The sequence below is a fragment of the Jaculus jaculus genome, chromosome 16, assembly GCF_020740685.1.
Source record: "Jaculus jaculus isolate mJacJac1 chromosome 16, mJacJac1.mat.Y.cur, whole genome shotgun sequence".
Taxonomy (NCBI): Eukaryota; Metazoa; Chordata; class Mammalia; order Rodentia; family Dipodidae; genus Jaculus; species Jaculus jaculus.
In genome coordinates, this window is record NC_059117.1 from 2,933,605 (window position 1) to 2,947,881 (window position 14,277).

The 14,277-nt window shown below is 41.3% G+C and overlaps 1 protein-coding gene across 5 annotated transcripts in view; it reads left to right on the forward strand.

The window, feature by feature from the left end:
• Sugct (succinyl-CoA:glutarate-CoA transferase) overlaps positions 1–14,277 on the forward strand; it is a 689,766-nt gene that overhangs the window by 47,809 nt on the left and 627,680 nt on the right. For all 5 annotated transcript variants that reach the window (XM_045136223.1, XM_004668834.2, XM_045136224.1 and 2 more), the window contains exon 7: positions 7,939–8,030. In XM_045136223.1, the coding sequence (XP_044992158.1) occupies positions 7,939–8,030 (92 nt within the window). The remainder of the gene's footprint in view (positions 1–7,938; positions 8,031–14,277) is intronic.

Consider the following 14,277-nt stretch of genomic DNA (forward strand, 5'->3'; position numbering starts at 1 on the left):
GCTCTCAAATAAAATAAATAAATAAATAAATTATTAACAAATTATTAACAAAATATAGATCATACTCTTCTTTGAAGTTTCTTTCTTTCTTGTTCCTACAAACCTGTCACTGGCTAGAGCTATACTTAGAAGGGGCCATGCTCCAGGCAGTGGAATCAGGGGTGACAGCAGGTAGCATGTGCAAAGGCCCAAAGGCATTTAACAGCTTTACATGTTTGGGAAACAACTTTATGAGTATGACTTATTTTGGAGAAGTGGCAAGAGATAAGATATATGGAATGGGCAAAGGGGTTAGATCAAAAGGACTCAGTATGTCATAATAAGGAATTGTTATTTTTTTAAAAATATTTTTATTTATTTATTTATTTGATACAGACAGACACAGAGAAAGAGGCAGACAGATAGAGAGAGAATGGACGCGCCAGGGCCTCCAGCCACTGCAAACGAACTCCAGACGCGTGCGCCCCCTTGTGCATCTGGCTAACGTGGGTCCTGGGGAACCGAGCCTCGAACCGGGGTCCTTAGGCTTCACAGGCAAGCGCTTCACCGCTAAGCCATCTCTCCAGCCCAGGAATTGTTATCTTTAAGCCTGTAGATAATTTGATAAGAATTTTTTTGTTTTGTTTGGTTTTTCGAGGTAGGGTCTCACTCTGGCTCAGGCTGACCTGGAATTCACTATGTAGTCTCAGGGTGGCCTCGAACTCACAGCGATCCTCCTACCTCTGCCTCCCAAGTGCTGGGATTAAAGGCGTGTGCCACCACGCCCGGCCTGGTAAGAATTTTAATAGGGATGACTTGATTGTAATTACAGTTTTGGAAGTTCTTTGTATCATGTGGAGAATAAACAGACAGGACAGCAGTGAGTAAGCAAGTGAAGGGAACAAGCGCTTAGATGACTAGGGAGATAGGTGGTAGGTCAGACAGTCAGGAGTGATAGACCAATGGAATGTAAATAGGAAGTCAAAGATGATTCAGGTTCTTGTTCATGCAAATGCCGGTGATGTCCACACCCATGAGATAGTGGATGGAGAAGGGACAGTTTTGTCAGCATGTGAGTGTGACTGAGGTGGGTGTGATTTCTGATTAGGCATCATCAGCTTGTAGTACCTTGGACTTGTGGGTGGAGAAGTCAATGCAAGCACAAATCCACATAAACATCTTAATATTCAAGGACCCAGATTTGGGTTCAAATCCAAGGTGTGCTATTGCCTGTATGTCTGACCTGGGGTGAGTGACTTATTCTTTCTGTTTTCATAGTTGTAAATTGGTGCAATGCTAGTGACAATTTACCAAACTGTTGTTTAAACTAAATCATCTAATTAACAAAAATAGCAGTTTCAGTGCTTAATATACAGCTCCATAAATACTGTTGCTGTTTTAGGTACAGAGTCTGGCAATGTCGTGTTTTGAAGCCATGAAATGGATTAGGTTTGTGAGACAGAACACTGAGAGTGAGGAAGGAGTGGGCAGGTGATTGCCCACAGCTGAATCTTAGTTGCTTGTCCTGACGTTTCTGCTCGCTGCCACCCACGACAGGTTAGTTTGGGCATTCCGCGAGGAAGTACAGACTTCCCTTATTTGTCTTATAATCAGTCATAGGTGTTCCTCCCATGTTCCAAGCAAACTTTTCCCTAACCAAGCACGTGCTCCACACACACTGATAATGTGTCAGGGATCAGGTTGGCTCTGGTCTCTTATGCTGACATTCTAGGCACTCTGCCTTAGACTGGGCAGTCAGGGAGGCCTCTCTGAGCAGGATGCATTTGTATCATGGATCAAGTTTTTGGGGAAGAACATTCTAGTCAGTGCAGAGGTCCTACAAGGGAGATAGTAAGGAGGCCATGACATCAGGGTGGGGCCGTGTGGAAAGTGAGGAGCTGAGGTCAGACAGCAGGTAATGAGCAGCCCAGGTGGGACTTTCTACATCCGGACAACGACTCTTGGTGGCCTGGAAATCCCCAGGAAAACATGATTCTCCACTCCAGCCTGTTTTTTTCGAGGTAGGGTCTCCAGGCTGACTTGGAATCCACTGTGTAGTCTCAGGGTGGCCTCGAACTCATGGCAATCCTCCTACTTCTGCCTCCGGAGTGCTGGGATTAAAGGGGTGCACCACTATTCCTGGCTCCCTCCAGCTTCTTGAAACAGGTTCTCACAGTATTTTGAATTGTTGATCCTTCTGCCTCAAGCCTTCCAAGTGCTGGGATCACAGACCTAGACTCAATTTTTATGTTTGTTTGTTTGTTTTGTTTTTCAAGGTAGTATTTCACTCTAGTCCAGGCTGACCTGGAATTCACTGTGTAGTCTCAGGGTGGCCTTGAACTCATAGAGATCCACATGCCTCTGCCTCCATAGTGCTGGGATTAAAGGTGTGCGCCGCCATGCCTGGCATGCTGAGCCTACTCATAACAGGTGAAGGAATGGATTCTGTGAGCATAATACATTCTGGGACTGCGTGTCACTTTTTTTTTTTTTTTGCAAGAGAGAAAGAGAGTACTGGTGTTCCATGGCTTCTTGCTGCTATAAACGGACTCAGTCTGGTTTCATGTGGGCCCTGGAGAGCTGAACCTGGGCCAACAGGCTTTGCAAGCAAGTGTTTTAGTTGCTGAGCCATCTCCCCAGCCCCCTGTGTGTAGTTTCAGACCAGTTTCTCAAAGGGACTTGTGACTCCTCAAAGGACAACCAAAGGTAGACAGTGTATTGAGCTCTATGGGAAGTGTCATAGTTACTGAAAGCAAGAACAACAATGGCATTCTGCTTTTTAGGATCCTGTAAGTTAAGGAGAGAAGAAAAGTGAGGGAAATCTGGGGTGTGATGAAACAATGTGGTATTCAGGGCAAATATTAAGAAATAAATCTTTTCCCTTCAGCTTCTTCCCTTATTTTACTCATGGTTCTGAAAATGCAATTTGTTTTATAGTCAATGTTCATGAAAACCACAAGATGGCGAGCTTGCTCCTTGCAATGAAAGTACAGTGGCAGGGGAAAAACACTTGTTCCTTTTAGCTATTTTTTAAATAATTTCCTTAATTTTACCCTTTTAACTTTAGCAAAGAACAAAAATACAATTTTTTTCTGGGTTGTTTTTACCTTGTACATAGTTGATTTTTGAAATTGCAATAAAAACTAAAATTCAAAAGGATTTTTTGGAGTCCATGCTTATATATTTTCAGAGCTTTTAAAAATTGTTTATTTACTTGTCATACAGAGAGAAAGAAAGGTACATATATATATAGAGAGAATGAATGCACAAGGGCTACTAGCCCTTGCAAACAAACACCACATGCGTGCACCACCTTCTGCATCTGGCTTTATGTGGGTACTGAGGAATTGAAACAAGTTCCTCAGGCATTGTAGGCAAGTACCTTAACCCCGGAGCCATCTCTCCAGCCCCTATTTCCAGATGCTTATTGAATTTTCAATTGGTAGTTACATGACTTATTTAAAACCACATTGATTGTTAAAACTGTTGATAGTATTCAAATAGTTAATGTAAACATAACATGAAAAGGTAGAATGATTCTTGAGTCACATTATATATATATATATATATATAATTATATATATTATATATATATTAATTATATATATATATAATATTAATATATATGGTTATTGCCAGCTTCTGTCTAATGAACATTAGGCAGATTCCAACTATAAAAATTTTCCATTTGGGGGATGGAGAGATGCCTCAGTGGGTAAGAACACTTTCCTTGCAAGCCTGAGGACCAGAGGGGGTCCAAGGCGCAGGAGGCCTCCCGTGGGGAGCAGAGAGCAGAGACTTGCTGGAGCTCGCAAAAAACAGCAAACTGAAGTCAGTGAGTGACTGTCTCAAGCATTCAGATGAGCAATGAGCAGGGGACACTTGACTATGCCTCCAGATTATGTACATGCACACAGCGTGCCCACAGCTGAACACACACGTGCAAACAGCACACACTTGCCACACATAGTACACGCACGTGCACACCTCCCACACCTCAATTTTTTAAAGCTTTTAAACAATATAATTTCAATGCTTAGCATATTTATTTTCATTATTTTGGCATTTCTTAAGGAAGTTTTCTTTTTATTATTGTAAATATTATGTGGAAAATGTAAGCTAACATATTATTGGCATATTGATGATTGTATATTTATTGATTAGTGTATATATAATGCTCAATATAAAGTGCTCTTTGTTTATACTTTGTTATTAATCTGAATTCACAGTAAATCTGTGAAGTAAAAATATTACCATTTGACAGATAAATACATTGAGACTCAGGAAAATTAAGTGAACTCTTGAAGATTTAATAATCAGCAGGACCATGATTCAGTTTTTTCAACTCTAGAGCTCGTTGTCTTTTTCACTTTGTCACTGCCTTCAGTGAGAGTATTTATAGCTCTCTCTCAATAGACAGACTTGGAAGCTGCAAGTTAAATAATTAAGATATTTGTTTTCTCCCTTGTAAGCCAAACAAAACGAGAATTTATGTTACAAAGCAACTATTATAATGCACTTTTAAAACAGGATGCTTTTCTGAGCATATTTTTCTCTAGGCTTTCACTTAGAAGGTCCGATGTAGAGTTGTGCTGAATGCAAAGGTCTCAGCTTACCTCATTCGAGAGGTTTGGGTTCCTGTCTGGAACCACCTACCTAACCTGAAGCACCTTGTGCCAGTTGAAACCTCAGCCTTCTCTTGACTCCCTGTTGAGACCCCTGTGGGTACACCCGTCCTGCCAACTGGGGGCAGCTTTCCTCTGCTCAGGATACCATGTGTGCTGGGGTCACCTGTGGCTTGGAAGACATTGTCTTGAGGACTGAAAGTTGGGGCTAGTGTGCCATATATGGCTTATGCTAGCTGTCCTGAAGCCGTTCTCCAGAACAGTGCACTTCCCTGTATTTCTGCAATGCAGAGTTAACAATACCAGGTTGTACTTGATTTCCCTTTCTGTTATGTTCTCTTCATATCCCTTCTCACTTTGCAAAAAGATTTAATGAGCAATATTTCTGAATTTACAAGTTTTGTTTTTGAAGCTAAGAGGCAAAATTATCTTTTACATGAACCAAAGCATTTGAGGTTTAGTTTTTTAAAAGAAATTTTGCTTTATTTTTATTTGAGAGTGACAGAGAAAGAGAGAGAGAGAGAGAGAGAGAGAGAGAGAGAATGGGCATGCCATGGCCTCTAGCCACTGCAAGCAAACTCCAGATGCATGTGCCCCCTTGGGCATCTGGCTTACGTGGGTCCTGGGGAATCAAGTCTGGAACCAGGGTCCTTAGGCTTCACAGGCAAGCACTTAACCACTAAGCCATCTTTCTAGCCCCCATATAATAGTTTTAATTGTAAAATAAGAGTGTTGGAAAGACGATTGTCTATAAATAGATGACTGTTGAAATCAATGGATGGACTTACGACAAGTTCTAGTTTTGTTTGAAATTTGCATAATAAACATGGGGAAACACATACTTTGGTACCTTTTCTGTTGTCAATGGTGAGAAATGTCTGGATACGTATACCGTGGCACACACCTGTAATCACAACATTCGGGAGGCTCCGGCAGAAGGATTGAGAATTTGATGCTAGCCTGAATTACTGCAATCATGTCTCAAAAAATAAAAACAAGATAAACAAATAACAAGGTAAACATTACTTAATCTTAATATTAGCCAGGCATGGTGGAGCACACCTTTAATCCAGATTTGGGGATCGCCATGAGTTTGAGGCCACCCTGAGACTACATAGTGAATTCCAGGTCAGCCTGGGCTAGAATGAGACCTTACTTGAAAAAAACAACAAAAAATTCTTAATATAAGTATAGTATTATACGTGGACTTTGGACCTTGTTCATTTTTGGTAGCAAATGTGTCTGTGTAAGTTCCTTAGTAACTAGATCTTATACAATCACTTCCTTAGTTTCTTCATTCATATTTCATAGTTTCTGAAAAAATATTTATTTTTGAGTAACAATTGTTTATTCCTTCAATAAATGATGGCATTCTATCCTAAATGCTGAGGATACAGTAGTGAATCCAATAGAAAAATTTCCCAGAGTGCCCATGTTAGCATGGAGGGGTCAACAGACACCAGTCAACACATATGTCACACATCTGTGAGGAAAAGGCCTATGAAGACAAGTGTGGTTGGGTGGAGAGAAGTGCAAATATGACTGAAGCTGCTCCTTTATAAAGGGCCATCAAGGAAGGTCTCTGGGAAGGAGACATTTGAGTGTCTGGAGGACAGGAGGAGGTGAAGCAGAGGGAGCTTCTGGGTGTCTCATGCAGCATGACAACCTTTCTCACACCTCCAGAGGCAACCCCATGTGCAGAGATGTCAGCAGAGCCCGGTGAGGAAGGCTCTTCACTGTTCACATCCTGTCAGATAACCAGGATTTGGGGATAGACTCGTATAGCTCCTGATGTGCTTGTGTGCACGTGTGTGGGTGTGTGTGCACATGTGTGCCCATATATGTCCATGCCTGTGGAGGTCAGAGAACAACCGTGGGCACCATTCCTCAAGTACTGCCTATCTTATTAGAGACAGGGTTCCTCAGTGGCCTGGAACTAGTCAAGTAGGCTGGACGGGATGTCCAGTGAGCCCTAGTCTATTGTCTCCCTTCCCCAGCACTGGGCTTCTATGTACCCCACACCTGGCTTTTTCTTTTTTATTTTGGATGTGGGTTGTGGGATCAGGGATCAGGTTCAGTTCCTTGTGCTTGCATGGCAAGCACTTTACCATACTGGGCTACCTTCCTCGCCCCAACTATAGCCTCTTTGCTAGGTGGTGAGCTCTCAGACAAAAAGAACAGGAGAAAATATTTCTCATGTTCTTTTGATTCTTCTTGATGTACTATCCCCTCTTAAAAAAAAAGTAGAGTTGGGCTGGGGGGATGGCTTAGCCGTTAAGGCATTTGTCTGCAAAGCCAAAGGACCCAGGTTCAATTTCCCAGGACCCACGTCAGCCAGATGCATAAAGGGGTGCACGTGTCTGGAGTTCACTTGCAGGAGGCCATGGTGCATCTGTTCTTTCTCTCTTCCTCTTTCTCTGTCAAATAAGTAAATAAATTAGTGATAATAATAAAAAAGTAGAGTTAAGCTGAGCATGGTGGCACATACCTTTCTTTAGTCCTAGCACTCAGGAGGCTGCGGTAGGAGGATCTAGGCAAGCTTAGGCTACAGCATGAGTTCTAGGTCAGCCTGGGCTAGAGTGAGAATCTGCTTCAAAAAGAAAACAAAACACAGCAACAACAGAAGGCACAGTTCAGAGGTATAGCTGTTTACGTATGCCCCTTCTCTATCTTTTCTTTTGAGACAGGGTCTTGCTGTGTAGCCCAGGCTGGTCTCAAGCTCTAGGTCCTCCTGCCGCAGCATCTGGAGTTCCCAGACTACAGGAATTTGTCATTTAACTTGCTCACGTGACAATATATGTAAACACAACCTAGGGCGACATTATTTTGCTTTATTCTGTGTATTGTCACAAGCAAATAAAGAGTAGCATGAAGACCCTAGTGGGACCTGGGCAGAAAGTCAATTTTGGGAAGCAATAAGAGGTGTAAGGACGAGGTGGAGACAGACAAGTAGGGGATTTCTGCCCTGTATAATGGGGAAACTGTTACCCACCTTGGGCTATTGCCATTAGATTACAAGGGCCTAACTTTGAATGTATTTTCCATCGTTCTAAGAAAAGCCAGAAATTTGTATCTCATGAGCTGTCTATTGATTTTCAAATTGTTGACAGATAAACAGAGATCATTTGCAAACATCCCGCGGGCCAAACCCTCCCTGCTGGACGTGAGTCACGGGTCAGCAGCTTTGGCTCTTGCACACGGTCCCGGTGGTCACTACTATCTCCCTCGAGGGGCCACATAGGTCCAACAGGAGCAGAATGAGCCAAAACTTGTGGAGAGAAATGCTTGACCCTCCCTGTGCTGCTTGGTCTGACTGCTCTTCTTGTTCTCTTAGGGTATGGCCAGACAGGGCCCATGTCTCAGCGAGCTGGTTACGATGCTGTCGCCTCTGCTGTTTCTGGACTGATGCATATAACAGGACCCGAGGTAGGCGTCTTTTGTTGTTGTTAGACCACCCTTAACGCTTTCTCTTGTCCATGCCCGAAAACCTGAGGTAGGCGTCTTTAGTTGTCGTTAGACCATCCTTAATGCTTTCTCTTGTTGATGCCAGAAAACTTTCTTCCTTGTTAAGTTAAACTTGAATTTATTTTAATGGTAAACTTGGGAAATGACTGCCTTATTATAGTGAAGCAGAAATGTGGTTATTATAAATGCACCGAAGCCTACATGACAATATGACTCCGAGGACAACAGCAATCTCTTTCACATTTCTAGGCTTAGCTCAAATATATTTTAAAATATATTTTGTTTATTTGAGAGAGAAAGAGAGAGAGAGAGAGAGAGAGAGAGAGAGAGAGAGAGAGCGAGAGTGCGCACGCAAGCGAGCCAAGGCCTCCAGCCACTGCAAATGAGCTCCAGATGTGTGCGCCTCCTTGTGCATCTGGCTTACGTGGGTCCTGGGGAATCGAACCTGAGTTCTTTGGCTTTGCAAGCAAATGTCTTAACCGCTAAGCCATCTTCTCCAGACCTCAAATATTTTTTTTCACATTTATAGGCTTGAATCAAATATATTTTTTATCTTATATTAGGAAATTATTTTTCTTTGATTTTAATCTCATTTATTATGTATATTAATATATAATGAACATTAATACATACCACAAAATAATTTTTTTCTTAATTCAGACACTTTTCTACCATGACAGTGTGGCTACTAAGAGTCAGTTAATGGTGGAGTAACTACGTTTCTTAATTTCATTTATGTTTTATTTTATAAACAGTACATGTTCATGTAAAAAAAAGAAGAACAGAATAAATGATCCTAATTTCACCATTCATAAGTTTTTAGTGTTAAGATCTGGGTCAATACAGACATGCTTATGCTGTGATGTGGGCAGATAGTGGGGTGAACAAAACTATTTTATGAAGATGAGATCATAATATTCTTGCTAATTTAAATATTAAATTCAGTTTAATTTAACAGAGAAGTAACTAGTTAAAGTAAAATGTAAGTTATTGCTCAAACTTAGCTAAATTATTTACTTTACTTTTTTTTAACAAAAATAATTGTTACTAAGATTCTTTTGAGGTTGAGGCCAGGCTATATGGAGTGATTTCATGCTTATTTAACTATGTACATATTCAATTTTAAACATCGTGGATTGATTTCCTGCCGTGAGAATTGATCACCATTCTTCCCTTCCTTTGCAGTGATTGTTTATTTTAAATAAAGGAAGATTCTTTCCAGGGCCCATGGGAAGGCCCTGAGAGGGATTTCTGGGGAGGCCTCCTCTAGTAGCACTGACAATCCATAGCTGGGGAGGCTGGGCAAGGAGGCCCAGCAATGGCCTGCAGAACTGGGGGAATTCCTTGTACCATTTTAAAGGGGAGGGTCTTCTCACTGGCGGGGAGGCCTTCCTACCAGGTGAACGTGCTTTGGGGCTGCTCTGTGCTATGAGCTTAGCAAAGACACCTGGTACGGTCTAGGGCCACACAGCAGGTGGCCTTAGGTGTGATTCTTGTGGAGGGTCTGTGTTCTCCTGGCACAGGGTTAGAGTGGAGGCCTCTGCAGGGAGAGCAGCATCCGAGGGGCGTGGCTGGTCCTTCTCCGTTAAGTGCTTGTACTTACAGTTTACTGGATTCTTAAACTCAATAACTTTTGCTTAGTAAGCACTCTAAAGTGTTTTTACATATTTACTCTAACCCTAATCCTACCTAACGTTCCATAATACTTAAATTCTGTTCAGCAACAATAATTTCCCTAATTTGGAGTTACTGGAAGCCAGATTAGAAATGGAATGCAGTTGGAAAGACGTTTTGGCAGGAGGCTAAGCCTTGCAATGCTGAGTGCAACTTGGGGCTCAGGGTTCAGCTTTCTTTAGAGGTTCACCATTCCTGTGAGCACTGTCTTCAGATCTGGCTGCAGCTTGTCACAGGTCCTGCCTGGGCACTTCCCTGCCGGGCTCCGGCTGCTGGCTTTTCCCAGCGCTTCTCCCTTCGCCCTTTGGTAGGAATTCTTAGGAGTCCACGAATTAATCTCTTTTCCCTCTATGTTGTCTGGGTAAAGAAGAGGAAGCCCAGGGCTGTACAACATGGTCCACAACTCATTCTTCCTCTAGGTTTTTGGCTTTTGTTCCTCAAGGTTATAAATTGTCTCAATTTCCTTGTTTGGTCGATATTCTGACCATTTTGCTGTTGCTATTGTTGTATGTTCTGGAGACAGAATGTGTCTCAGGTTGGCATCAACCTCACATTTCTCCTGACTCAATGTACTGTGTGAACCACCAAACACAGTTTAAGACCAATTAAGATGACCTAGAAACCAAAAAGAGCTGATAGATCTCAGTTTGGCCAGGAGAGTGTGCACAGCTCCCGGCCAGCTGGCCACTGTGTGTGCATTATTCTGGGATCAAGGGCTGGGATGGGGGGCATGGGGAGTGGGCAGCTGTGCCCAGAGACTTGAGGGAGACCCAGTAGGTGGTAGAGTAAGATGCAAACAGTATAGGGAGGGAAAAGTAGGCAGGGACCTCAGAGCCAGAGGCTGTAGGCAGGTAGCACGGAGGGGGGGGAGTGCTGGGAACAGGTGGCTGAGGCACGGAGGTCTAGGGGCTCAGGGGTTAGGCTGATGAGTCCAAATTCGCACTCCAAGAAATTTCACAGGGCTGGAGAGGGGGCTATAGTTTTATTTTACTTTTGTTTTTATTTGGTTTGATGACAGCATAGCATTAGCTTCAAAGAATGACATGAAAAATGTTCTTTTCTCATCATTTTTGGAAGATTTTGTGAAAAATGTGTGTTCCTTAGATGTTTGATAGGGGCTGGAGAGATGGCTTGGCAGTTAAGGCGTTTGCCTGCAAAGACCCAGGTTCAATTCCCCAGGACCCATGTAAGCCAGATGCACAAAGGGGCACATGCATCTGGAGATTGTTTGCAGTGGCTCTGGTGTGTCAATTCTTTCTCTCTCCCTTCCTACGTATTTCTATAGATCTCTCTCAAATAAATAAATAAAAATAAAATTAAAAAAAATTGAGACATGCGTGGTGGCACATGTCTTTAATCCCAGCTCTTGGAAGGTAGAGGTAGGTGGATCCCCATGAGTTCAAGGCCATCCTGAAACTACATAGTGAATTCGAGGTCATCCTGAGCTAGAGTGAGACCCTACCTCGAAAAACCAAACCAAAACCAAAACAACAACAACAACAACAATAACAAAAAGATGTTTGATAGAAGTCATTGGGCTGGAGAGATGGCTTAGCAGTCAAGGTGCTTGCCTGTGAAGCCTAAGGACCCCGGTTCTTCAGATCTCATGGAAGGCAGATGTATATAGTGGTGCATATGTCTAGAGTTCATTTTCAATGGCTAAAGACCCTGGGGTGCCCATTCTGTCTCTCTCTCTCTCAAATAAACAAATAAATAAAGAGAAAAAAATAAGAAAAAAAGCCTTAAATTTTGTTTATTGTTGGAAGTTTTGTCATTAATATATTAATATTGCAATATTTCTTTTTTAATTTATTTTATTACTTGAAAGAGAGAAAGAGAGAGAGAGAGAGAGAGGGAGGGGGGGGGCCAGAGAGAGGGAGAGAGAGAATGGGCACACCAGGGCCTCTAGCCACTGCAAACAAACTCCAGATGCATGCGCCTCCTTGTGCATCTGGCTAGTGTGGGTTCTGGGGAATTGAACCTGGGTCCTTTGGCTTTGCAGGCAAATACCTTAACCTATCAGCCATCCCTCCAGCCCTCCTACTTATTCTTGAGTCAGTTTTGGTAGTTTTTGTCTTTCCAGAAAGTTATCATTACATCTAGGTTACTTTAATTGCATGTTATACATTAAAACATCTTATTCTTTTATTTTTATTCATCTAAAATGTTTTATTATTTCTTATGTTATTTATTATTACTTATTAGTGTTGAGTAATACATTACCTACTCTTCACATATTTTTGACTTTCTAAAGTATTCTTTATTGACTTGAAGACTGCTTGTATTGATTTTAATGTCATTCCATTTTGATCTATGAAATATCTTGTATGAATTTACTTTTTTATGTTGTGTTGGGCATTGAATTCAGGACCTTGTACATGCTGGACAAGTACTGACCTACATCTCCAGCTCATGACTTAATTTCCCTTAAATTCATTTTAGCTTATGTTATGTTGTAGGATATGGTGTATCATAGAGAATACTTCATGTTCATTTGAGAAGTATGTGCATTTTGTTATTGGATTTTTTAAAAGCTATGTTAGAGTTGGCTTATGCTGCCATTTTTTTCTCTTATTTCTTTTTTTTGTTTGTGTCGAGGGGGTTCTCACTCTAGTCTAGGCTTATGTGGAATTCACTCTGTAGCCTCAGACTGGCCTCAAAATCACAGTGATTCCCCCTACCTCAGCTTCCTGAGTGCTGGGATGAAAGGTGTGTCTGCCATGCCTGGTTCTCTTCTTTCTTTGAGGATCTTCTGTTTAGTTGTTCCACCAGCTCTACAGATTTGTGTAGCATCATTTCCTACTATTAATTCTGGTATTGATTATTCTTGAATCATCTGCTTAGTAGTTAAGATGTTTGCCTGCAAACCCTAATGACTCAGTATCCACATAAAGCCAGATGCACAGAGTGATGCATGCATCTGGAGCTCATTTGTGGTGGCTGGAGGCCCTGGCATGCCCATCCTCTCTCTCTCCTTGAAAATAAATAAATACATAAATAAAATGTTTAAAGAATTGCCATGTCTGCTCTTAGTATTTGGTAGTTCTGTAGTTAGGTGGCTCCATGCTTATAATTTTTATGCTTTTGTGGCTTTTTGACCCCTTTTCATTGAAACTTATCCCACTTTTCTTTAGTAGTTTTTGTTTTGAAGTATATTTTTATGTGATATTAATGTACTCCAGTTTATGACTTCATTTTCCATGATATATCTTTGCATTTCTGAATCTAAAGTGTTAGTAGTTCACTTTTAAATAGTGATTTGTCTAAAGTTATTTTGCACAAATGGAAATTTGTATTTGTGCCAATGTCATTATCTCTACATGTGGCTGATATTTTATTTCATTATTTTTTTCTCAATTTTTATTAACATTTTCCATGATTATTAAAAATATCACGTGGTGGGCTGAGAGATGGCTTAGTGGTTAAGCACTTGCCTGTGAAGCCTAAGGACCCCGGTTCAAGGCTTGATTCCCCAGGACCCATGTTAGCCAGATGCACAAGGGGCGCATGCATCTGGAATTTGTTTGCAATGGCTGTAAGCCCTGGCACGCCCATTCTCTCTCTCTCTCTCTCTGCCTCCTTCTCTCTGTCTGTCTCTCTCAAATAAATAAATAAAAATAAACAACAAAAAATTTAAAAAATATCTCATGGTAATGTCCTCCCTCCCCTCACTTTCCCCTTTGAAATTCTATTCTCCATCATATCCCCTCCCCATCTCAATCAGTCTCTTTTATTTATTTATTTATTTTTTTTTGGTTTTTTTTTTTTTGAGGTAGGGTCTCACTCTAGCCCAGGCTGACCTGGAATTCACTATGGAGTCTCAGGGTGGCCTCGAACTTATGGCAATCCTCCTACCTCTGCCTCCCGAGTGCTGGGATTAAAGGCGTGCGCCACCACACCCGCCGGCTTTTAGTCTCTTTTATTTTGATGTCATGATCATTTCCTCCTCTTATTATTGAATTCGTTTTTGTTTATATAATTATTATGATTATTGATGTTTATATAATGTTTATTAATCTCATGTTATTTAGACAATGTAATGATATTTCAGAATATTAGGTATAATTCTTCTTTGCAGGAAATTTAAAACATAAAATATTTATTATCTTAGTTACTTCTATTGGTCTAAAAACTATAGAGGACAAATTATTATATTCATTTTGTAGTGGGGAAGCAGGTCTCTATACACTTAAACCTGTCACCATTATTTTTTATTTGTATGACAATTTCATACCTGCATATTGTACTTTGACCATATATACCCTGATTACTATCTCTTTCCCCCTCCCATTCCAGATACCCCCCTTCTCTGTACCACTTACCGGTGGCTACACCACTGGAGCAAATGACTCCACTCCTCCTTCACTTATTAACTGCCATTGGCTCCTTGGGAGGGACCTCATGAGTCCATGCTCCATTGAGAGTGAAATGTTGGCTGACCCTAGCTTGTAGTTTTGTAAAAAGTTAATATTCTATTTGTTACCATTGATCTACATGTCTGGATTTTTAGTACAATGCATTTTATGTTACTAAG